Genomic DNA, 25,043 nt, shown 5'->3' with positions numbered 1-25,043 from the left:
CAGACAGGTAAATAAGCGCTCCGAAGAGCAGAGAGTTTACTCACGTGAGTTGAGATGAAGATGGGACCTGACGTGGAGTCGAGCATGAACTCAATGTCTGGTGCAAAACAACACCTGCTTCCTGCTTAAATACCTGCGTGAAGTTACTTCCAGGTCCTCGTGACCTCACGTGATCTGGTACGTGTGACAACTATAGATCGTTATCATTACTTCATATGTTTTTCCTCTAGGTAAATGAAATACAAACAGTGGCTTATACTGATGTCCATCATGTGCTGAATGATTGTGAAGGATGTGACATCACACCGGGGGACCGGGGCCAATGTGCACCTTATTTTTTAATGTATGAGTACAATTTTAAAAGGTGATATACTATTATCACATACATACATTGTTTGGATGAAGATCTATGTTTATAGCATTATAGCATTATAAAATGCACATATTCAGATATACAATACATTGTATAAACAATAATCATTGTATAATCTATAATCAACCCAAATATTAAAACAAGCATATTTAAATTTTTGCCTACTTATTATTTTCTGGCCAATTAATTATTTAAATGATTATATAATTATTACAGTTATTATTGTGTTTAATAAACATTCATTTACATTTGAAAATATGCAAGACTAACATTTTTAAAGTTTTGTATAAACGCCAGCAATATGTACTGCATGGGCTTGGAAACAATATGTTTTTATTTTAAATATTGTGCTGTAACGTTGCCTAATGTGTTAGATTCAGTGGAGCTCAGTAGGGTAAATCATGCAGCGTTTCAGTTTCGCTTTCTGTTACGAGAAATGGATGCATTGCCGTCTACAAGGAAGTGAAACTGTGCATGAATCTTGAGTAAATACACACACACACAGATGAAGATTCATAATGGCCAATGCAATATCTTGGAACAAAAAACAAGGAAGTTTTTTTTTTTTTTTTTTTTTTATCTTTTATTTAAGACCTTCCAGTGAGCATCATTTATTCTGCTCTAAAAGTCAATAAAAAATATCAAAACAGTTGTTACAAGGATTTTCTATTGTTTAACAAACAGCACACTGAATGTGTTTCATTGGCAGATAAAAAGGTGCAGTGATCCGCAAATACGATGTTTATTTTCCTGAAGAATAAGTGGTGCAGAGCTAAGCAACAAGACAAGTCGTCCTGCAGATGGCAATAACAGAACAGCTCAGTTTGCGATGATGTGAACCACGACAGACTGACGAGTTCTTAAACACGAGCATATGACGGTGATGTGATGTCTGACATAATTTATTTATCCTCATCATCATCATTATCCTCATCATTGTCATCGTCACCAACATCATCATTGTCATCATCGTCATCATCATCATCCTCGCCCTCATCATCATCATCATCATCATGGCTGTAGTCAGTTTCATCATGAGGGTTGATTCTTCCAGCCATCACGTCTTCGATCCAGGTGTCGAGCTCATCAGCGGTCGGCATGTCCTCTTCATCATCCATCTCCATCCACACACTGTCAGCCTGAGAATCACACACACAAGACGAATCCCAGACATTTACTGAGTCAGAATAAGATTTCACAAATCCATAGGAATTAGCTACCAAATTGCCCAAAAGTGTTGGACAAACACACATATAACAATCACAAACATCAAAAATCTCCATCCAGCAGAAAAGCAGTTGTGCTTATGAAGTATATGATGATACTATCATATAGAGGAGACCCGAGTTACTCGAGCCAAGTGAAAAAAAAAATGACTTGAGACTCGACTTGGACTTGAACTGCATTATTTGACAATTGCTTTATAACAACTGTAATTAAATAATTATTACATCAAACAACATCAGTTAATACAACTCCAGCCACCACTGATATTGCACAAGTGTCCTAAAAAAAAAAAAGATTTTTTGAGGCAAAAATGCCAAAGTGATTTTATATATATATATATATATATATATATATAAGCAATATTTCCAGAATATAACCATGATTCCAAACGTCTGTACTGATTTTATATAACAATAAACAAAAAGTTAATATTAAGTGATATTTTAGTTTTTTGCTCTATTTCTCCAACAAATGTAGTTCCAGGAAAAGCAAAAACATTTATTTTCAACTCAACTCAGAATCAACTCAGAGATTCATTGTCCCATTCATGATCACAATCAGTTGCTTTGTTCCTGGATGAATCACTGTTTTGAACAAATCAACTGAATGAATGAATCAATGACTCACTCATGAAGACACTGATTTGCCAACAAGTATCTGACCTTAATGGTATAGATGAATTGTTTTAAGAACTGTTCTTGGTTCTTTGGGGGAACCAAAAATTGTGATTCTACGATTGAAAACCCCTTTTTGAAACCTGGAGTTGGAGTTGCACATGTGTGATTACTGGCATTAGAGATAAATGATGTGCTCACATCCTCAACATCCACCACGCCGATCTGAGGGGACGAGAGGTCGATGCCGAAGGTCTTCTCCCAGTACGGCACCATCTGACGGGAAACAGAGGGGTCAAAGATCAAACCACGGTTCACATAATTGTAAGTGATGCCTGATACAGATGTTCAATTAGTGATACATGTAAATGAGCATCATCTCATCCATTTGCCAGAAATTATGCTGCTACTGTACATCAAAATGTACAGTGAGAAATACATCTTTTACGATTCAATCTTCTGGGACAAACAAACAAACAAACAAACAAAACAAAACAAAATAAATAAAATAGAATAAAATTCCTTGGAGGTTTTCAGAGCTGATGTGCCCTATATACTGTACTCAATTAAACTCTTCAGCTGTCAACTATCTCCTATAGAGGGCAGCAGAGTCAAACAGACGTGATCCTTACCTTGAAGCACCTGCTGAGCATGTTGTATATGTCATGTAATGTGTTGTGTATTGATTTTTTTGGAATTTTTAAAATATATATAAACTATATCAACAACAGCACAGATGACACATAAAATGACATTGATAATGTAGCTCTGTTCACATCCTACAAAAAACAAAACAAAAAACTATTTTATCCAAGGCATCTTATTTAAGGACAAATTGTTAAAAACACAAAAAACGTTCATTTACATGTTCAAAACATGTTCTTGGAGTAATCAAAGGTATACAGCACTGGATACAGTATTACAGAGGTTTGCTATACCAGTGGAAAGTCGTCAGGATCGATCCAGATGATGCTTAAGTCTGGATTCTCTGTGTTTTCTTGAGCCACTTCCTTTAGGATCTCCAGGAATTCATAACCATCTGGTAAAAATTGAAATACAGTAATTTAGAGTCATGGAGAGTCTGTACATGAAACCCCTCAAAGACTCTCAAACTCAAATCAGTGATTACCAGGGTCAGACTCCTCAGCAAAAGCCACGATGTGCTGTCCGTTAATATCATCTTCCTAAAACAGACACAAATCACAGAGTTAGTCACAGTCATGACAACTGTTCACAATTCCTTATAGATTTAATTTTGTCTTACCCAGATCTCATACATGCTGTGAGGCTCCAGTTTTCTTAGAGTTGGCCTAAAATGAGTAACAACAGAACTGCAGATTTTATTCAAGCTACCTTCTGAGATGACTTTTAAGGAACATTGTGATTTTATGATGTATTTTCATTTTTCTCCGCAGTGATTGGTTCAGCACTGATCTGAGTTCACCTGTTGTGCGCCTCGATGAAGCTGACGATGTCGTCCTCCATGTAGGGTTTGCTGGGGATGGTGACGGGGTTGTTCATGAAGGGCTCATAGAAATCCACTTCATTCATCTTCAGGTTTAATTTCGTAGCGATCTGGAAATATTCAGACATAATGCAGACCAGGCACAATGAATACAGAGATCATTAAAGGCTTCTAGTCATTTCAGCAGTGGTGTATAAAGTACCTGAAAGTAAATGGAAATGAAAAAGAAGCAAATAAACATAAATGAAACTGAAATAGCATTTAGATGTATTTACAGTTTAATGTTTTCGAGCAGACATGGATTTAAACTGCAGTTACAGATGCATAAATATCCCTAATGTTTTGTTTTTAAAATAAAACCTTGAATACTGATATTTGAAATAATTTAAGACAAGACAAAAAATTAGTTGAAATGTGAAATTAAAACTGCCAGTAGTTGGCAATAAGTGACTGTTAATGAGTGAGTCATTGAGATTCAATCGATTCATTCAAACGGCTGATTCATTTAGAAACAAAGCATTTGACTGTGTTAATGAGTGAATCACTGAATCATTTTTATCAACCGATTCGTTCAAAAAGCTGATTCATTCAATAAGGAAACGCCGTCCATTGCTCAGAGACGCAAAACAGTGCTGTGATCTTTGTTTAGAACTATTTTCATTAGCAAAATTAAGTAAAAACAAGCTATATTATGTCTAAAATGTAAGTCACTTATTGCTTTACTGAACCTGCATAAATGTGTTATCATGCTGATATCTGCAGAAAAACTGTAGCCTGCTCTTTGTGTGATATAGATGAAGTTAACTATATTAAATTATATAAATATAAAAAGCATACAGAAGCGTTTTTGCCGTCTACAATTTAGAATGACCTGAATTTTGAGTTTTAATAGACTAATAAATAAATAAATAAATAAAGTGCATGCACTCTGTGTGTGAATTGGCCTACTTGATAATGTCACACATCATTACAACAACACTTACCATATTATCACAGAAGATATACTGTATAACGCACACCTCAGACTTGTCTTAAGTGGACAATAAATCATCCGTGGTTGTGCGAGCAGTTATTTGCACACGAGCAAAGGTGTTTTAGAGTTAAGGCTAGAAGGAATACAGCTAGCTACTGGGCATGCGCACATCAATCCAATGTTATTTTTGACACACTGTACAAGAATATAACTGTTTTTGTATTATAGCAAGGGCTAAGTTTAGGGTTGGAGTAGGTGTAGATGTTACAAAAACACAATCCAATAGGTAGAACAATTCATTTCATTGTTAGTTTCCAGCCGGAGCTGTATCCCTTCTAGCTGCAACCTTGTTTTCGGAGTCTAACTTGCAAACGCCAGACCATTCAGACTCCCCATTCATAGCTGTTATCAGTTCAACAAAGCTTATCTATGGGCGCCTCTCAAACGAAAGGCTGAATATTCCCAGCTGCTGTCATCAAACGTCGCTGAACATCAGTTCACAAAAATAAACTGTATAAAAAGAGTTGGTACTGAGCTCATTTGAGGATGCAGCCTTGCTCGCTAATAGTGATTAGAAGTCTGATTTTTTTTTTTACAAAAAGGTTCTTTCAGACAGATCGTTTTAATGAGCCAGTTCAAAAACAATTCAGAGGTTATCTTACGGTGGAACTGGCTTATATTGTCCACAGTTTTGAGCGCTGCATGACAGAATAGATCATGACACGATCAAGGGTCTTGACTCTATTTCCATCTTAAATAAAATGCTATTTTTTTAACCTTTCTATCAGCCAATGATAATTCCGAAAGAAAACACAGAGAGCACAGATCAGTGGCTGAGAGCACATCTGATTGACAGATTGACTGATATAAGTTAAACCACGAGCTCTTATATCAGTGTTGTTGTTCTGGTTATTTTGTTTCAGTGTACAGTTTGTTCATTTTGCGCAAAGCATGTCGTTGATGTAAACATCATTCACCTGAACTGTGCCTTGTTCCATTAAATGCATGTCCACTGCTGCGCTGTGGGTTATGACTATGCAGACAAAATTACGGTTTAAATACAGAAATATATCATAATTTTTTTTTTTAAATAAAGCTTCATATTATGATAAGGCTACTTTCTAACATCTTTATATCCTTCGTGGCAAAATTAGGTTCCTCCACTCTAAAAAAAAAAAAAAAAAAACAAGAATCGAAAACAACACGGGGAATCGATTCTTGGAATTGAATCTCATCGATTCCAGAACCAGGAATTGGAATCGAGCTCGATTCCAAAATTTTCAGAATCGAACAGCCCTACTGATTCGTCAAACCTGCTTTCCTGCAGTCCGTGTTCTTCTGACATTTTTTTTAGTAAGTAACGAATATGCTTCAGGGAAATGTATCGGAGTAAAAGTATATATATTTAATTAGGCAATGTAGTGGAGTAAAAGTAAAAGTAGGCTGAAATGTAAATACTCAAGTAAAGTAAAGATACTCCCAAAAAATACTTAAGTACTTTAACAAAGTATTATTACTTCGTTACAGTATTTCAAATATACAATAAACCTATTTTTTCTTAGCTAATTGTAAATTTTATGTGTATAGAGTTAGTCTGCCTTTAAAGACGTAAGTTGTAGCTAAAAGTTAAAAATCAATTACAATCAAAATGAATGTGATATTTTAGCATCATTCGGTAATTACATGTCCATTTGTGAATGAATGAAATAAATGAATGAGAGTATAAATCTGTGAAAGCACTTGCCTTTGGCTCAAATGTGGCAAAGAACTTGATGAAGGGATGAAATTCTTCTGCTGCGTCATCATACTCAATGAAGTCTGAGAAATAACAACACTGGCATGATGAAAGCTGCTTGTAACTAGTAAACAAGCAATAAGAAGTCATTAAAGAAGTTCAGGTGTAATGGCATACTAACGTGAAGATTTTGCGCTCTTGAAGTAGCCCATTAGTTTAATGTCCTCCTCGATGTTATGAAAGCCTTTGAGTTCTCTGTCATTACTGATGATCTCCACAGGCTCCTCGATCACCTGACAGAAGAACCGGTCAATCAATAATCTGTGACCTTTAGGTGTGTGATCGATAATGATGATAGTCACTCACATCATAGAGGAACTCCAGCAGCGTGTCGGCCGCCATCTCTCCATCGTACTCGATGATCTCGTCATCTGCAAAGATGTAGATGCTGTCCACCTCCAACAGACCTGCCAAAAACATCTGAACGTTTCAGAGATGTTTGATGGATTGGCAGATTAAAGACGGACGGGATGCTAAATAAACAACATTTTCATCAACCAATCAGTTTCTAAGTGAACAATTCTTTTAGTGTACATCGTCGGACCAAAATGTTTTTCAGTGTATAGGCTATGATGAAACACAAGACAGTGTAACAAAATACAACACAGATAATCCTTTTGCTACTGAGGAAAAAAAAAAAATCAGTTTTCTGTTATACAAAGCATTCATTTTCATTTGCTGCCCAACAGACTGATGGCTATTGGAAATTGCAGCTAAGAATTGTATTACAGGCAGAAAATGGAAGATAATGGATCTTAGATGCATTCATATTACCCAGCTTCTTAGCAACAGCTCGGTCCTTTTTTGAATCCACCAGGGCGAATCCAATATCCTCATCGTCAAGATCATCAAGCACCTGTGCAGCAAGCTGCAGAAACAAGAACGAGTTTATTGCACAGTATGTGAGTCTAAATCGGAATCAGAGCTAAACAAACAGCACATCATTGCAGAACGTTCAGTCCTTTAATAGTCATGTTGGGCCATTCGGTAAAACAGCCATAATGCAGCCATAAAACACACTGACCCAATGAGGCTCCTTTCTCACACTATATACTCAAAGCCAAACGAGACACAAGGCTGTCAAAGCAATCACTAGGAGTGCTGCCTCTGCACTTTCTAAATCTGTGTGAAACACGAGCTGAAGATAAACAAGAGATCTGACCAATGCAGAGACAAAGACTGGACACATGGAAACAGGTGCAAATGATTACTGTATGTATGCTGTCATTTGGGTCAACCGCATACATAAACATACAGATACGCCAATGCACACTGAGATCAACACAACATATGCATGTGATCAATCGACACATTCCTTCATACAGTTGCACACATTCATTTTCACCTCACATACACACATGCTTGAAATGACAGCAGATGTAAACATAGTGTTGGGGAGTAACTAGTTACATGTAAGGGAATTACGTAATTTAATTACAAAATAAATGTAATTGTAATTGGTTACAGTTACTGAGAAAAAAAATGTAATTAAATTACAGTTACTTCTGAAAATAGTAATGATTACAAAGGGGGTTACATCTGATTTTTTTCACATACACACAGATTTATTTGACTTCTTTCATAAATTGCTCTAAAATGAAACACTAATATTTTAGGAGTTTATTACACAGAATAAGACAGAATAATAATGTTTATTCAATAACTGTTTTATTTCCTATTTGGGTTTATGCATATACTTTATTTTTATTGTTTATTTTTTCTAAGGCATTGTTAGATGCCCGTGTTTCCTGTCATAACATTTGATTTCAAAACCAGTTTCATAGCTATTAAACTATTTCTTATGATTTCAAATCTGTATTTAACCTCAGAATGATCTCAAAGTAAATAGGAGGTGTTACGTCTGAATTTGTGGTGGCTGTGCGTTAAATTAAATTATTACACGGCTCTGTGGAATGCTTGATTCTGATTGGTCAGTCATGACATTCCAAGGTATGTTATTCCCCGATAACAACTGGTAAAAGCTAAAAACACAGACTCATCCGGGCAACTTGAGTTGGCGCTATACGCTTGATAGTTTTTCCTTAGTGGAAGCTTTGCGTTTGGTTAGCTAATAAAATATTAAAACTCAATTCAATGTTATGTGTACAATTTCTTAAGTCTGTCAACTTGCCACTTGCTAGCAACTGATTTTTTCATGGAAGTTTTTTGTTTAAATATTTCAACTCAGATCAGTGTTTCGTGTCGAATTATTTACTTTTGTGGCAAGTATCTGTGTATAAGTGGGATAATGTGCATCCAGCCAGTTGTTATTGCAAAATGAAGATGTATGTTATCCCTTACTTGTTATGATCTTAATTCAAGTGATAAAAGATTTTGAAAGTCTGACAGTGATCAGTGTTGAGTGCTACTGTAAGGTTAACTCTGCCTGGTTTAAATGTTTCAAAATGATTAACAGTTGAAAATATGATAAATTTAGAAAAGTAATCTAAAAGTAAGTAAATGAAATAAGTTGCATTACTTCAATAAAGTAATTGACAAGTTACAAATAGAGTAACTTGCAATCTTTAACCTATTACCCATTTCCAAAGTAACCTTCCCAACACTGTGTAAACATCATAGTAACATTCAACACATTAAATACATGATGTTATTTATTTATAGTTATTTACCTTCAAGTTTTAATTGCAGTGAAACGTCCTTTCTTTAGATTTTACCTTTTCAAATCATTTGACTTTTTATAGCCCTTCTTTTTGGCTTTGCATATCCCAAAATTGCAAACACCCTCACATTTGTACATAAACAAGCAATTCACTTAAAAATTTAATTTGATTTACCATCATGTCGATTAAAAGCCATATTACATTTGAGTGAACTAAAAGAATGCTCTTTTCCATATGATAGAGTGACTCTTGCAAAACAGAAGTGTGCTGTGTTTTAAAGAAGAACACATTTAAAAAAGTCAGTATTGACAGATGCCAATGGTTTCTGCCAACATGAGGGTGAGTAAATGATGGCAGAATTTTCAAGTTTGGGTGAAACAATTCATTATCATCCGTGACTGTAAGAAATCAGCACGTGAACGTCAAAGTCGCGTCACTCACAACAAGACATTTCAGCTTCATTCCGCCATTACTCCACGTCAGAATTTGTCCCCATCTATCTGAGCGTTTAACACAGCCTGCTCATGATGTAGACGCTGGGACAAGCTCTGCTCTTCTCGAGAGTGAGCGTCGCATTCAAGAACAGGCGAATAAGCGGACAGACGGGTTAATGGCAGCGGCTGGTCACTCGTTGTCTCGGCCTCACAGGAAGTGCTATCCTGTAGAAACTCACTGCGACAGCTCTCACCGGCCACATCCAACACGTCTGAAGGAGCATCATTCGTTCTCTCCATGGGTCTTACAAACCGCTCATGTCATAAAAGGCTTTAGAGTGGACAGTGAGCAGCCCTAGTGAGGGGGGAAGGATGCTATTCAGATATTTTGGATGAAGCTTTAGTGATACGCCAGACTTGAGAAACACAGAGGAAGAAAGAGAGAACAGAACAAAACACAAGTCATTTGAGGACCTGAACATACCTGGTACGTCAGGGCGGCGGGGCTTGTTAGCAACTGCAGAGAAAGGTCAGGTGACTTTAGAGTTGAGCATGAAATAACCAACACAGCATTGAAATGAACTCTGCTTGCTGCTAGTCACAGTTAAAGAAATGCTTGTTATTTGAAAACTAATTTATTTAGGATTTGAGGGAAATTGCTTTGTACAAGCCCCTCTGGGCTTTATTCTGACACTTTTCAAGCACTTTTGTTCTGATATAATATTTGTCTCAGTGTGTCGCATGTTTGCATATTCTGTCTTCAACAGATGTTCAGAAACAAATTTAAATAAACAACCCAATTAAGCTTATTGGAAATGTGTGATTAAAAAAAGCATACATAGGCCTACATTTCACTGGATTTCCAGCTGAAATTAACAATACTCTGGAAAAAGGGTGCAGCAGTTACTTTTAAAGAGTTGCTAGTGAATAAATAGTTACACACAAAAAAGGGGAAGTAAACATTTAATAAACATTACATTTTTAAGCAGGAAAACCAAAATAATATTTTCTTATTCCATTCATCTTCATTTACAACTTCCAAAAGTCATTTTATACCGTACTGCTGACAACTTTCGTTATTTTTCACACAAATTATGACTACAGGGCAGATTATCAATTAATAATGGTTTATTTTTGTGTGGTTCAACACATTCTCACTTCCAGCTCGTCACATATTGACGCTTGGTCAGGACCCCTTTAGCGTCACTTTTTGATGCCCAGGGTAACATTTTCGTAATTTTTCAATGCACAGGGTCCTCCATTATTTTCGGTTGTTTGTCTTAATTTAATGGTTTGCATGCATTTGTAAAAACAGAAATACTTTTTATATAAATGTATACTTTCATTGGAGCACCTAAACCTACCCCTACCCTAAACCTATTCATTTCTAAACAATATAAAAGACGTAGCAGACAAATATAAGTACAGTCACAGGTATTTATTGCAAAAACTGACCATAAACAAGCAGTATAAAAGCATTACAAACAAGTCCTATTGCATTCCAAGTCTGCTGAAGCCTCTTTATGCAAAAATTGAAGGTTTTAATCGCTGAAATGATCCCACTCCATTAACGCGCTCACATCTCATTCAAAAAGATACTCCCGAACATTAACGTGATGCATTCGGACACGAGACACGAGACACACAAGAGCAAAAAGCATGGCTGTCGAAAGGCTGGCGGCATTCTTTGAATTTGCGCACAGACAGACGGCAGCAGCGCACAGGACGGCGGACGGAGACGGCGATCGTGTCTGTTTTTCTCAAAAATCAATCGTTTTGCCTTGAAACACTTGGAATATTAATAATAAATTATGAATATAGTTGTATCTGCCTGTTATATCTTGTATTTTGTTGACAAATGGTTAGGTTTATGGGCAGGTGTTGGGTTAAATGTGTAAATAGTGTAATATAAATAAAACTGTTGTGACTATTTACATTAAAAAAAAATCACACCCCAACATATATGCAATAATAGCAATATTATTACCCAATATTAATCATGACAATACAATTCCCAGTGCCTTTCGGGTCAGCACATTGCCGCCAAGGGTTTCTTATTTAAAGCACTGGAGGACCCTGCACATCGAAAACTGATGCAAAAGGGGTACCCTGAGCGTCAAGAAGTGACGCCAAAGGGTGCTGACCAAGCGTCAATATGTGACGAGTTGGAAGTGACAATGTGTTGTGTGGTTCCTTGCACAATACTGTGTTATGAGCTCACAACACTTACTATAGTGCATGATTCATAAATGAATACATTTAGATGTTTGCATCACATAAGCAGCTCCATATGTTTAGCTTTTCTGGCATAGTAAACTTGCTCAGTAGCGCACCCGGTACAGCATTGCACTTGTGATATGAAGGACACGGGTGTGAGTTCTGTGACAATAAAAGAGACTAAAGACTTGTAAAAGCAAGATAAATTGACATGGTGCTTCAACAAATTGTTTTTTATGTCCTGCTTGCTTTTGTTAACATTTTTGGTCAGGTTTAGGGTGGGGTTTAGTCTAGGCCAGGGGTTCTCAACTCTGGCCTGTGAGATCCATTTCATCATTTTCCAGTTCATCAAGGTCTTTAGAATCACTAGAAAGTTATAGGCAGGTGCGTCAACAAAAGCTCATACGTGCCACAATTAGTGTAATAAAAGATTGCCAGATTCCCATTCTGTTTCATTCATCAGATAAAACTGAAAAAGTATTCACTATTCACAAATGGAGAAAATTTATTTATGTATTTTTTTCTCCTAAATACCTTAAAGGAATCTAAAGGCAAATTAAATAGTAAACCATTTAATTTAGACCCTGTTAACTTACTTTTTTTTTGTTTTTTTTAGTAAAATAAATGTTGCTCTGTATTTGGAGCAGCAGATTGTTAATTTGAAGCATGTTTAGCTGTGAGAAGGTGACAGCTGAAATGACTCAGCTATGATTCATATCTGACAGCGTGTGTTCAGACAGAGACAGAAGCTTATAAACTGAGAGAAAAAAAAAGCCATTTCTTTTTTTTTTTTTTTTTAGACAATCATAGATGTTTCATGTGAAAGGACTGAAAGGTCAAATTCAAATGACTGTGTTTTAGACGCTAAAGAGAACCTGAATTGCCCAAAGGACTAATTTTCCCATCAAAAATGTTTTATTCCTCTTATTCATAATGTTGAACATGACCGGAGAGGTCTGACCTTTACTTTAGAAGTGAATGCGTTTAGGAAACCAGAAAACAATGAGCAATAGTTTCTTTAAATATCTAAATCTGTACCAGAGGAGGTCAATTCCATCTGAGACCTTCGGGTTCGAAGGTGATTTCATAAAAGCTTCAATAAGTTTTTTTTTTTTTTTTTTTTTCTTCTTTTATCACACAGGTTTGGAAGAACATAAGGATTCGTAAATGACAAAACTGAGCAGTGCTGTTCTAAACTAGTTATGCTTTCAGTTTAACATTTCAATGCTAAATGTGTTCTGCTGTTGTTCAGTCTCTTATTCTTTCTGTCTGTAAGGCCTATAAACATTCAGTCATCAAGGTTGTTTCAAAACTTCCAAACTAGACTTTGTCAATCCAACATTCAAACTTTATCTTGGCCAACATTACCTTTTTAGTTAAAGTTAAGCAAAATTCTTTGAATTTCAATTAAATCATTACATTCACATTTGAAATGCAGTTCTGTGTTCCATCTGCATTTTAAAAATCGCTCAGTCACTGATACATTTAGTTCTGGTTCGCTTAACATTCACACTCTAGGCAGATTTTACTGCACCAGCAAAAGAACCAGAGTTAATTTTAATTGAACCAAACCTACTGAGTGTGAACCTGCTGAGAGCTAAAGTGAGCAGCTACTGTATGTCATTTCTTCTGTTGCGATACAAGTACAGTCCGTCTTTCTCCCTGAGGAGGAGTCTGATGACCCCGTGCACGCTGTCTTGGGGTTTTATGAGGGTCTTGGATTGGGCTGGTGGCTCTGTGAGTGATTGCGTTCACTCTGATGACTCATGTGAAGCAGCACATCACCTCACCTCTGACTCATCGCCGCTGCGCTCACTAAACGGCAGCGTCTGTTTCTGTCCCCTCCACACATAAAATCGGAGAGAGGACAGCGTGTTCAACCGTTCCTGAGCTGCACAAACCACAGCGAGACTTTCTGACTGCAGCTCGGTGTTTAACATCAATAAAAAAGAGTGATGATAGACGCAAAAGGCCAACAAAAAAGAATGATGCTTTTAATCTGATGGACCCAAAATGTAGTATCAACATTTTAGTGAACATTTGCCATTTGAAACCGCTTGGGAAATATGAAACGGCTGTGATTACAGAGAAAGACATATTGAAATCATAACTACAATCCTGACGGTACCAAACCAATATCTAATGGAACTCTAAGCGTTCGGTGCTCAATCTTTTTCACGCTCACTTTATTCTCCTCTGCCAGTCAGCAATGCCCTTGTTTTATGTGATTATCACATTATCATACCAGATGGTCCTATTCATACATTTCATTCCAGTGATTCATTTTTTTGAAATTTAAAATTGGTTCAGGTGTAAAGAATGTACGGAAAGGCAAGGTTATTTAACACATTCCATGCACAGTGGGAAAAACTGAAACTAATTAGTAAAAGTAAAAATTGAGGAAAAAAAAAAAAGAGAATACATTTGTTAAAAAAATACAAAATAAATAAATAAAATAAAATTATATAATTAAATAAATATGAGGGACATAAAAGAAAAAAAAAAAGTTTTTTTTTCTAGATTGTGACTTTTTCCCCTCTCGATTGTGAGTTCATGTGATTATAGCACAATCTGACAAAGTTGCAAAAAGTTACAGTTAACTTTTTAATTTTTTTTTATTTCATGTGAAAATAAGCTTCCTTAATGAAAACAAAACAAAACAAAACAACAACAACAACAAAAAAAAACTTCAGAAGGTTTTTCATTTAACTACAATGAGCTCTAGTTGACAGTTTGCCAGGTATTCAAGATCAGTTCTATAAAATATATTAAAAGTGTAGTTTAAGACACTTTCTAAATGAGATTCCCTGAGCATGTAACAGTTTATGTTTTTTTTTCAGACGGTTATTTTCTTTTTTCTCTCCTTTCCAAATTGTTTTATGTTAGTAATTTTATACAAATAGCTCATTTGTTTTCATTTTGATTTTCGAGGACTTTTGTTTGAGTGAAATTACTCAACTATCCTTTGTGTTTGTGGGTGGGTGGGTGGGTGTGCGTGTGTGTTTAACATTATTGTTTATGAGGTGACCGAATTATACCCTGCTCAAGATTTATTTATTTATTTTTCAATTCAGTTACATTTGGGTTCTCTTATACTGTGCATCAAGCTGCTTTGTAAGCAGATCATCTTTATATTCCTGTAGTCGGTCAGTTGACATGTCGGTTCTTCACCAGAATAAACTACATTGTGCTTCATATTTCCCGATGTAGCAGCTGTGGAAGGCAGTGGATCTCAGATTTTCTGCGTGGCCCTGAGTTCCTTTGTGCCAAAACAGGACTGGAGTCTATGGTTGAGAGACGCAAGTGCTCTTATGAGTGTGATTCAGCTGGAATATGAACTCATAAAAGAACACCGAGTGCTCGGGCTTCTCATTTCACAGAGCGAGTCTCGCTCTCCACAGCAATGATGGGAAACACACAGAGAAAGATAATGAAGCATGTGAAGCAGCGCTTCATAAGTGATTACTCTTTCATAAAGCCTCGATGGAGTCGAGATGCATCTGGGTTATTTGGTTTACAGCTATATGAATATGAAGACTCACATGCAGATGTGAACAGGAATTACACCGGTGGGTAAAAGCATGAGGTTAAAAGAAAACCTGTGACATAATTGACAGGGGAATTATGTAATTGTCCTGATTGCAGCTAATGTCTTTAAAAATATACTTTTAAAGACATGGCATCATATATAGCACTTATTTTTATTAAAAAAAACTTTATATTAGGCCTATCAGTTCTCTATAGAGTGTGTCATTATATTAGTGTTCCTGAATCAGTTCAAAATTAAGATTTTATATATATTTTCTGTATTTTAAAGTATTATGATGCACATATATATTATCAATAATAATAAGTGAAAAATGATCCATACCTGTGCAAGTCTGCACAGTATTAAGAGAATATTGTTTATCTACCTATGAATCCCCTTCTGCCAAAACCACAACAAACGAGGAATAATACAGCCATGACCGCCTGATATGAGATATAGCTGCGAAAGGCTCCATTTGTGTCCGGGAAACAGCCTGTGGCGTGAGCCTGTATTTTCCGCATTAATAAGTCATATGTGCCATGAAGCACACAAAGATTATTATGTAAGACTCCACCGGGCGGCCATGAAAAATGCACACGGCTAGTTTATATATGTGAAGCACAAGAGAACAACATGACGAGTTCAGACCATGAATGATGGATGATTCATCAAGTTCAAGGAACAAGTATCTGACTTAGAATTTACCTGGGTTTCTGCACAAGTTAGATCTAAACCAACTGCATGAATACAACAGATAAACTCTGCTAAAGTCTGCTCCAAAAAGTAACAGAAATGGTGATGCCTCATGCTTTTATTGACTGGGAGTCCTGCGGCCCACCTTACAAAGATGCCAGAAAAACTACAGAAGTAGTTCAACCACAAGCACAGCCAAGACATCAGACCTCACTGGTTTTTGTGTGATGCTGTCAAAGACATAAATAGCAAGAACCAAAGAGGTTGATGTATTGCCTGTTTGATTTAATGTGAGTTGTTTGGTGATTTGATTGATTTCAGAAGGTGAAACCACTTAGGTTTCACTCAGTTTCTCCTTAAAAGGGAGCATATCTGTTCAGAGGACTTGAACTAAATTGCTGGAGCTTCATGAAATGCTTTAACGCTACCTTCGTGTTCCTTTAGAGTGCTAAAGTGTTGGATCCCGTTGACTATTATTGTATGCCAAAACTATTCTTTAAATACATTCATTTGTTTCTTGCAGAAAAAGTAATATCATAACAGCTTAGAATGATTATTTTTTAAAGGAACTTCTCTTTTAAGCTCGACATCTTAGTTAAGAGCATTTATGATGTTATGTTAATTACGACAGAAAAATCATTCTGATTAATCCCTTCTGATCTTTACATCAGCCGGTCAAGACCGAAATGTGAAGCTCGTCACTTTAAAAAGACATTAATTTCAAAACTTATGCATTATCTGACCTGTGGCTGTTTAAATTGAAAAGCGCTTTTTCAATTACTCCAACACAATGAAATGAAGCTGTGCAGTGAGTTTTCACCATCTCACTGAAATCTCAGACATATTAAAATTATGGCTGTGGACAAAGCACTCTAGAAACTTTGAAGGTCAATTACAGAATTTTCATAAAGATTTCAGCTTTTTTTTTCAGACTTTTTTTGTTTTGTTTTGTTGAACCTTGATAACCATTGGTTTGCTATGAACAGTCATTGTTAAGTATGCATTCTTCAGAATATTTAACTTTTGTGTTTGACCAAAAATGGTGAGAATTTCCATTTTCTGCCAGAATGAATGATTGTTTTATGTCTGCGTTCTTCTGGACCTCAAACTCAAAATGCTGAAGCTTATAATGTCTAAAAACTCTTTGTGTATCAAAATACGAAGCATCTGAGTGGAATTACACTTGCATTTATGCATTTAGCAGGCGCATTTACTGACTTAGAAAAGAGAAACAAAAGCATTTCAACTGCAAGTTACCAGCAACTTACTGAACATTTCCAGCTTATAGTGTCCAGAATTTTGGCGATGACAGTTTGTAATATGAGTTCAGCTCTTGCAGTCACTGAAATGGCTGAAATAGTGATTTAGACTGTGGTTTGGCTGAACTTCTCTGCATTAATTCAGTGATCCAAACCAGTCACTGAATTTTTCACAAGGCACTTTGCTCTGCTAAATTTAAAAGTCATTTTCTTACATGAATAAGAGATATGAATACATCCCACCATTATTCACAGAGCAGGTTAATCATTAATAATCACACACGGGGAAAGATTCAATTCTTTTGAGCAGTCCACATCTAAAACCTCACCAAATCTAGTACCGAACTCAGCTGAGAATCAGCTGTTGTAATGACAATTGATGGTACAGTCATGTCAATAACAAGAATATTAAAGTTTATTGGGTTTTGTCCATTTTGCTCCATTAAAAAAAGGATTATTTTGTGCTGTGTTGTGTTGTTACTCCATGATATGCATCAAAGCGTTGCCATGTTGTGCTGAATATTTCAAATGCTCTAAATGTGCCACACCATTTTGTTGATTATGTAACAAGAGCAACAAGTTTTGTTATTGGCAGACTGAAATAAAGTCTGTCTAACATGATAAATAATGCATTTGTGGAACAGAACACAGTGTTGTTCTGGGCTACACAAAAAAAAAGAAAGAAAAAAAAAAAGAAAAAGAAACCATAGCACAGTTATAACTCTCTTCCACAACTTCATTTGAGAAAGAAAACACTTTGTATTTTACAGGGAGTTTTTGATGAGGTGTTTGTTTATTATCTCTAGCAGCGCTATCAATAGCCAGATCCACTAGATGGCATACTTTCAGCTTAAACTCAGACAAAGTTTGGCTTGAAGTGATAGCATGGGCAAAGACAAAGAAAAGGAAGCAAAACTTGGTTAGTGAGAACAAGAAGAAAGAATCCAAAACTTTCAAGGACAGAATGAGCAACAGAAGGACAGAGCGGCTGAATGTGAGAACATTGGTCATGCTGGCTAAAATTAGCCGCTAACAGACAGACCCCAAGATAGCAGCAGCTATTCTAGCAGTGAATTTAGAAGGTCCGGAAATTGCTGATGCATAGCAATTCCTGGACCATGGAGGTTGTAATTGTCCTGGTCAAGAAGACACATATTTAGTAGTGGAAGGTAAAAATGAAGACATTTAAATGCATTTAAAAACATTAGTATTGAAATGCATCATAATGGTAATGGATTATGTAATCAGATTAAAAAGTAATAATAAGTACTTGCAATTAGATATTAAATTTTAAAATACAGTTTCTTTTTTATTGATTACATGATTAGGGGAGAGTGGGGTAAGTTGAGCCAGTGGGTAAGTTGACCCACCCCCTGTATCTTGGCAACTGTACACTTTCCCTGTCATGTGTTCATGTATTTTGGAATCACACATCATTTCTGCCAGACTGTGGAAAGGAGAAACACATGGGAGGAGTGGAGCACACCCATTTACTTTAAAAACTGTTTTTGGCTTGTCAAAGTAAAATTTTAGCATAACAGATGTAATGGCTGTTACATGAAAGCAAATGTATCCAGTAAAAATATTTATTAAGCATATTGGTGATTTAGCAATATAAACCCATATACAAACCCATGCACATCATTTAGCTAAATATTAGCCTGAATTGGTAAGCTAGCTAGTTTTTTTTTTTTTTCTTTACTTTACTTTAACTTACCCCACCATAAGGCACTGAAGTTAAGTTAAACTGGTGATATTACACAACTGGTTTAGTTTATCATATTAATACATATGAATTGCAGTTTATTTGATAGGGACAGTGCACCAAATCCTTCTCTGAGAACCAGAGGATGCTTCTCACCACATTATAATCATATATATCTTTCCACCGTAGTCTCTAATGGCCTGTTCGACATTGCAGAAAAGGTACCATGCCAAGAATATTTTGGCTAAAATGTTTATTAGTTTCAGTGACATTTATTCCTTCATTCTTGATCAGTTTTTATTTAATTTTTCTCAACAAACTCTCTGTTTAGTCTGTTTTTGAGAACGTTAATTACCCCCTTAATTAATGACCTTAATGACCCCGTTGTCATTTTTCTCTATCACATATTTTATCATAAATTATATATCATTTAAAAGCTTAAAACCTCAGAATTCATCCTGTGAAAACCGTTTTTAAACCGGACATTACCATAGAAATTGTACTTTAAAGTCTTTTAGCATCTCCTGCTTTGGTGGGTGGAGTTAAGTGTCATATTACAAAATGTATTATGTCTTTTAGATAAAAAATGTTAATAATCTTGACAAAATACATATCGTCAAAAAGGTCTGATTCTCAAGATTCCGTATTAGGTGGAATATTTTTTGATAGAAGTAATATTGACAGACAAATTTAGATATTTGTGACAGAAATATGCATTTTAAAAATGGCACCTGGTGGCTGTTTGTAATATAACGCCCTAAATAAAAGTTTTTTTTTTTTTTTATCAACTTATTTAGACATAAGGTTTTAATTTTATAGCAGTTTTGGATTCAAAATATTTAGTAAAATATTAACAAAAAAAAAAAAAAAAAATGGTACAATGCATTTTCTTTACAGTAAATTTAAACTTACTTTAATCTTTTGAAAAGATTCCACTTCTGCCGTAATCTGCAGATTGTCTTCTTAAAAAAAGTCCAACTTTAGGTCTGTATTCCAAAGCATTCATGAATTATAATAATTTAAGTTTGGATAGTGCGCGTCTATGTTCAAAAATGGGAGGTGACACTTAAATGGTTAAAACTTTGCTCAACATATTGTTTCAGAAATGCAAAGTAAATAAATAAATAAATAATAAAAATGAATAAAAAACAAACAAACAAACAAACAAATAAATACACTCAGATAATTTAAAATGATTGGAAACATCCTGAAATTACTTTGGATACTTGCATTGTACCTCTGCCCCTTTTTTCTATATCTTGAGGACCACAAGTAAAAAAAAAAAAAAAATCAACATACCCGACTCTCCCCTATATATTATTCACACAATAGCAATAAACTATTCATAATTGTTGATTCTCCCTAGTTCTTTTTTTCCATCTTTTATTTTTTTCTTTCTAAATTATCCTACCGTTTAAAATTTCAGAAAGTTTTCCAGTTTCCAGGGCATTCAAGTGGCCACACAGCATTTGACCACTGGATTTACAAAAATCATTTCAATTTCAAGATTTTTAACACTCCATCAACTACTGATGAACACATTCATTTTTATTTAAATTATCAATCAGTGGGTTAATTAACCATGTATTACTATGTCTTTAGAAGCCTTTTGTCTTTGAAACACTTTAATATGCACAAATTCACATTATTTCGTATTTACATGTCATGCAGGGATTCCCAAACTTTATGAGTTAGATCAGAAGTAATCTAACAGTAAGCAAAAAGTACTCTGATTATATTACATAAAATGTGTAGTCTAATAGATTACATTACTAACTTTTTGTCATGTAATTTGTAATCAGAAATGGACTACAATTTGTCAGAAATCTACCCAGCACTGTCTAAGAAAGTATAAACAACTCCTGGAGAGAGCTGCAGTAGCATTCTCATTCATCTCAGTGGGATTCCTAATCACTGATCACTGAATAACTGATGACATCATAAGAAACACACTGTCTCAAACCTTCACTAGTGACTGTCCTGATCTGTGATGTCAAAGACAGCAGCAGAACAAATATAAGACCATTTTAAACTTGGAACAACCTCCAAAAAGAATCTGTCACTTGTAAAATATCTTCTATTATATAGTGAAATACAGTACTGGTGATTTCATGTTGTTTGCAAAAAAGTTGTTTGCAAAGTGAACATGCAAAAAAGATCAAACACCCTTAACAAAAAAGGTAAAACAGCGATGTAGGATGATTTTGAAGTTGAGGGAGAACATGAGATGAGAGTTTATTGACATACCCTAACTGTCATGAACCGGAACAAAAACAGTCCAGGCAGACTAAGACAAGATGAGCGTTTGACATTAAAGAGTATATATATTGTATTATTTTTTTATGAAAATAACCGATCGTTTCACTAGATAAGACCCTTCTTCCTCTGTTGGGATCATTTACAACCACATTTGTGATCGTTTGAAGCTGCATTTAAGCTGCATTTTGGAAGTTCAAAATCGGGGCACCATATCAGTCCATTATATGGAGAAAAATCCTTAAATGTTTTCCTCAAAAAACATAATTTCTCTGAAGAAAGAAAGACACAAACATCTTGGATGACAAGGGTGTGAGTACATTATCTGTAAATTGTTGTTCTGGAAGTGGACTTCTCCTTTAAGTGTGAACTGAATGTAACATTTTCAGTCACTTAACTGCACTAATTGTTATTGGATGTATTGTATTTTATGATAGTTTATATAAAATGCATTTTATTATTAATTTATATTAAATGCAATTAGCTGAAATTTAGAGTTTTGACCCACTTAAGTAGAACATATTTATGTAGTTTCATAATTACTTGTCTTTGAAATGTGGTTTAAGTACTGCTGAATGTACTGACAAACATTTATGGTAGACTGAAATATACTTTAATGCCATTTCTATTGAATATGTTATTTATATGTATTTAAATTAATTTTAAAAGTGCACTTAAGTGTGCTAGCAAACATAGCTATGAAAGAGTCTATCTTTAATTGCCCACGGATTTCATTAAAATGATATTATCTGCTAGTTCATACATACTTTTTAAATTTGAAGTACACTACAAGGGCACTTCTTTTTCACAAGGGGATACATTGTGAAAGATCAGCATGTACTAGTAGCCAGCTGCTGATTCTGACTACCTCATGACCCTTTGATCAAACCATATGCGAGTACATATGCATTCGATCCAGTCCTCACAAAAGCTCATCCAACTACATTCATGCCAATTTATTCATCATCAAGCCCATCTATTACGTTGCACTACGTTGTATAATGCTGTCCAGTAATATCTCACTGTCATAGTCTATCACCAAAACACTTCTTATGGCTCTGTGGCCAACATGCATGATAGCTGGAAGAATGCATGATAGTTGTTGAGAATTTGTGAGGTGGTGAAGTTGCGTAACCACGGGACAGTTACTCGGGGTCAAAATGGACCAAGAATCACTTTGAGATTCCCTAGAAACCTTAGCATAGCTTGATTTAGAACAGGACAGAAATACACCCACTTTCCCCCTCTCAAAACCCTAGTCTGAGTCATTTAAATGTGTCTGCACAGTCAGACGAGGAAAGCACTTGCCCTCACTTCCACCTCTCTATGTATTTTCGTCTCCTCATGTGCGGGCTCATAAGAAACATCCAGAAATCACGACACCAATGCATTTTCAGTGATGGAGTATTAGCAGGGAGTTTCTGTGTGGACTCGGATGCCATTCTGGTAGCCATGACAGAGCTGCGATAGCTTAAGAGATTAAACACGCAGCGTTTTCAGATGTCACATTCTGATGAAGAGGCAAATCAGGAATAACACACAATGAAGCTGTCTCCCTACTGTTAGCTACGAGAGACACACTGTGCTGTACGGCTGTAACTTTATATATTTCAAGCACAATGATTAGCAAAATGTCTCAGGGAAGAACCAAGGCCAAAAACTGGAGGTAAATTCACAACAGCAGCATTAAATATAATATCTCAGTCTCAATGGTAGGTCCACGACAAAGACTTCAACCAAAATACCAAGTCAGAGTAGGCAATTTATACGTCATCTGAAAGCTTAATAAATAAGGTTTCATTGGAATATAGTTTGTTAGGATAGGAAAAAAATCAAAATAGTGAGAACAAAATAAAAATAGTGAGAAAATCGCCTTTAAAGTTGTCCAAATGAGGTTCTTAGCAATGCATATTACTAATCAAAAATTACGTTTTGATATATTTACGGTAGTACATCTACAAAGCATCTTCATGGAACATGATCTTTAATTAATATCATAATGATTTTTGGCATAAAAGAAAATTTGATCATTTTGACCAATACAATGTATTTTTGGCTGTTGCTACAAATATACCCGTGCTACTTATGACTGGTTTTGTAGCAAAATTCCAATTATCAGTAACTTTTAAACTGGCTTTTGCCTCATTTGCATTCACAATATGTTAAATTCCATCATGAAATATAGTATCTACTCAAACTATAGTCTATGACTGATGATTATGCCGCATAAGAAAGCACATATTTATTAGTTCACTGGAAATTGTACATTCCAAATGTATGTGACATGATTACTATGCATTCAACAAATCTTCAAGAAAATTTCTCCCAGGAAAATCCTCAGCCAACTTAAGCTCAGCTTGATGTTATCTCTGTGGAAACGAGCACAACTAGCATTTGGGATCAAGAATGTCTGAAGTAACAAATGCTGCATATTGGCTTACTTTCTGTGGGGCGTAACTTTTTTTTCATTCTGTATCTTTTGTAACTTTACCTATTGTAAATTTGTGAGTTAACTACTGTATGTCGCTTCAGATAAAAAATGTCTGCTAATGACCTAAATGTAATGTTGAAACCTATATGTTTACTCTACTGCCTTAAGATATTTTAGAAAGGTAATGGATACAGCAACATATTGCATTGCATTAACATCCTTAAATTATGGTAAGATAACGTTTGACCTCCAACAACATTTTAAAACGAAATGTCAAAGTTGGTATAAGAGAGGCTCGAATATAAACAGTGCGAGTGGGATGGGAGACCTTGAAGTTACAAAGACGGAAAACTGCAGATGTAAATGCATAAAGGACAGAGAGAGAATCAGAAAACCACTCAAGCCTTAATAGATTTGTGGTGTGTGCACTACAGTTCCTGGTTACTCAGAGCAGCTCAGCTGAACTGTAAGAGGACACTGCAGTGCGCTAAAAACATCAACACCTACACGCTTAAAAATAAAGGTCATTTACTGGCATCTATAGTTCCACAAAGAACATTTCCAAAACCCTCCACTTTATTTTTAGGAGCATACAATAGCTGGGAAGAGCTGTCTGACCTTCTGTTAGCATTCTCACTTACGTATACACATTTGTTAGTATAGTAATTAATAGTCCACATTAGAGAAATAACAGGTAAATGCTAGAGTCCAAACCCCTACCTGTTCTTTTGGATTCAACCCAATTTCCCTTGAAACCCCAATGGTGCACTAAAGCTCAACTCATTCATTTGGATCTTTCCCAATCATTCTTTTCTCATCATTTCCCACGCACCTCCAAAGCAAGTTCCTCCACTTCAAACTGTTTTCTGGTCATGCGGTTCTCGCCAACAGGCTTGTGGTAGTAGATGACCATGACATCGTATTTCTTCATCACAGACTTGTAGTTCTTCATGGTCAGCTCATGAACACGGTCCTTCCCATCATATTCGGGGAACTCCAGGCCCTTTTCGCTCCAGCACAGATAAGCAAAAGTTAGCAGAACCCCCCAAAGCGCCCAACCCCACTTCATGCTGCACTTGTAAAGTTGTAAAATTTGTTTTATTTTTACTTTGTTCCTAACTAAAGCCAAATTTTTAGGAACAAGGTCCAATTTCGTGCACACAGCACCCTCTCTTGCTCTCTACACTCCCTTTTAAAAAGGCACACGCACAAGTTCACTACAGTAGTCGATGCCTTGGGGGTTGGAGGGTTTGGATGACGCTACGGACACGGCTATGTTATGGGTCGGCGCAGCTAGTATGACACTTGGACTGTGTCCAGAGCAGCTGAGCAATAGAAATGGTGTAAATGGGTGGAGCCAAATTTGACAGTTTTTACCTGCTGGTAACAACAGAATCAAAATGAGCCACGTGCTTAGAGTGTTGTCATTAAAACACAGGTATTAGCGTAGG

The 25,043-nt window shown here is 35.8% G+C and overlaps 1 protein-coding gene across 4 annotated transcripts; it reads right to left on the bottom strand.

Moving 5' to 3' along the window:
* Positions 1 to 950: 950 nt before the first annotated feature.
* On the bottom strand, positions 951 to 24,833 carry casq1b (calsequestrin 1b). 4 transcript variants are annotated; one of them, XM_051105219.1, is made up of 12 exons: positions 24,425 to 24,832; positions 9,987 to 10,019; positions 7,222 to 7,315; positions 6,754 to 6,854; positions 6,569 to 6,680; positions 6,397 to 6,470; positions 3,659 to 3,789; positions 3,479 to 3,545; positions 3,344 to 3,398; positions 3,153 to 3,253; positions 2,416 to 2,490; positions 951 to 1,512 (listed from the first exon to the last, which is right to left on the bottom strand). In XM_051105219.1, the coding sequence occupies exons 1-12, from the start codon at positions 24,659 to 24,661 to the stop codon at positions 1,276 to 1,278; spliced, it is 1,317 nt and encodes a 438-aa protein (XP_050961176.1). In that variant the 5' UTR covers positions 24,662 to 24,832; the 3' UTR covers positions 951 to 1,275. The 4 variants fall into 4 exon arrangements, with proteins under 4 accessions (XP_050961176.1, XP_050961177.1, XP_050961178.1 ...); XM_051105220.1 differs by having other exon boundaries at positions 3,479 to 3,524; positions 24,425 to 24,830; XM_051105221.1 differs by lacking the exon at positions 9,987 to 10,019 and having other exon boundaries at positions 24,425 to 24,833.
* Between the last annotated feature and the right edge of the window lie 210 nt (positions 24,834 to 25,043).

The sequence above is a fragment of the Labeo rohita genome, unplaced genomic scaffold, assembly GCF_022985175.1.
Source record: "Labeo rohita strain BAU-BD-2019 unplaced genomic scaffold, IGBB_LRoh.1.0 scaffold_94, whole genome shotgun sequence".
NCBI lineage: Eukaryota > Metazoa > Chordata > Actinopteri > Cypriniformes > Cyprinidae > Labeo > Labeo rohita.
The sequence above is the reverse complement of the archived record's forward strand: the minus strand, read 5'-3'. Positions and strand labels throughout refer to the sequence as shown.

Excerpts from the sequence above, each read along its gene's own strand:
- casq1b (XM_051105219.1), bottom strand. The coding sequence starts at position 24,661 with ATGAAGTGGGGTTGGGCGCTTTGGGGGGTTCTGCTAACTTTTGCTTAT. Across the intron at positions 7,316-9,986 it reads CCGCCGCCCTGACGTACCAG|CTTGCTGCACAGGTGCTTGA; the intron begins GTATGTTCAGGT and ends TTGTTTCTGCAG. Across the intron at positions 3,254-3,343 it reads TGCTGAGGAGTCTGACCCTG|ATGGTTATGAATTCCTGGAG; the intron begins GTAATCACTGAT and ends AATTTTTACCAG.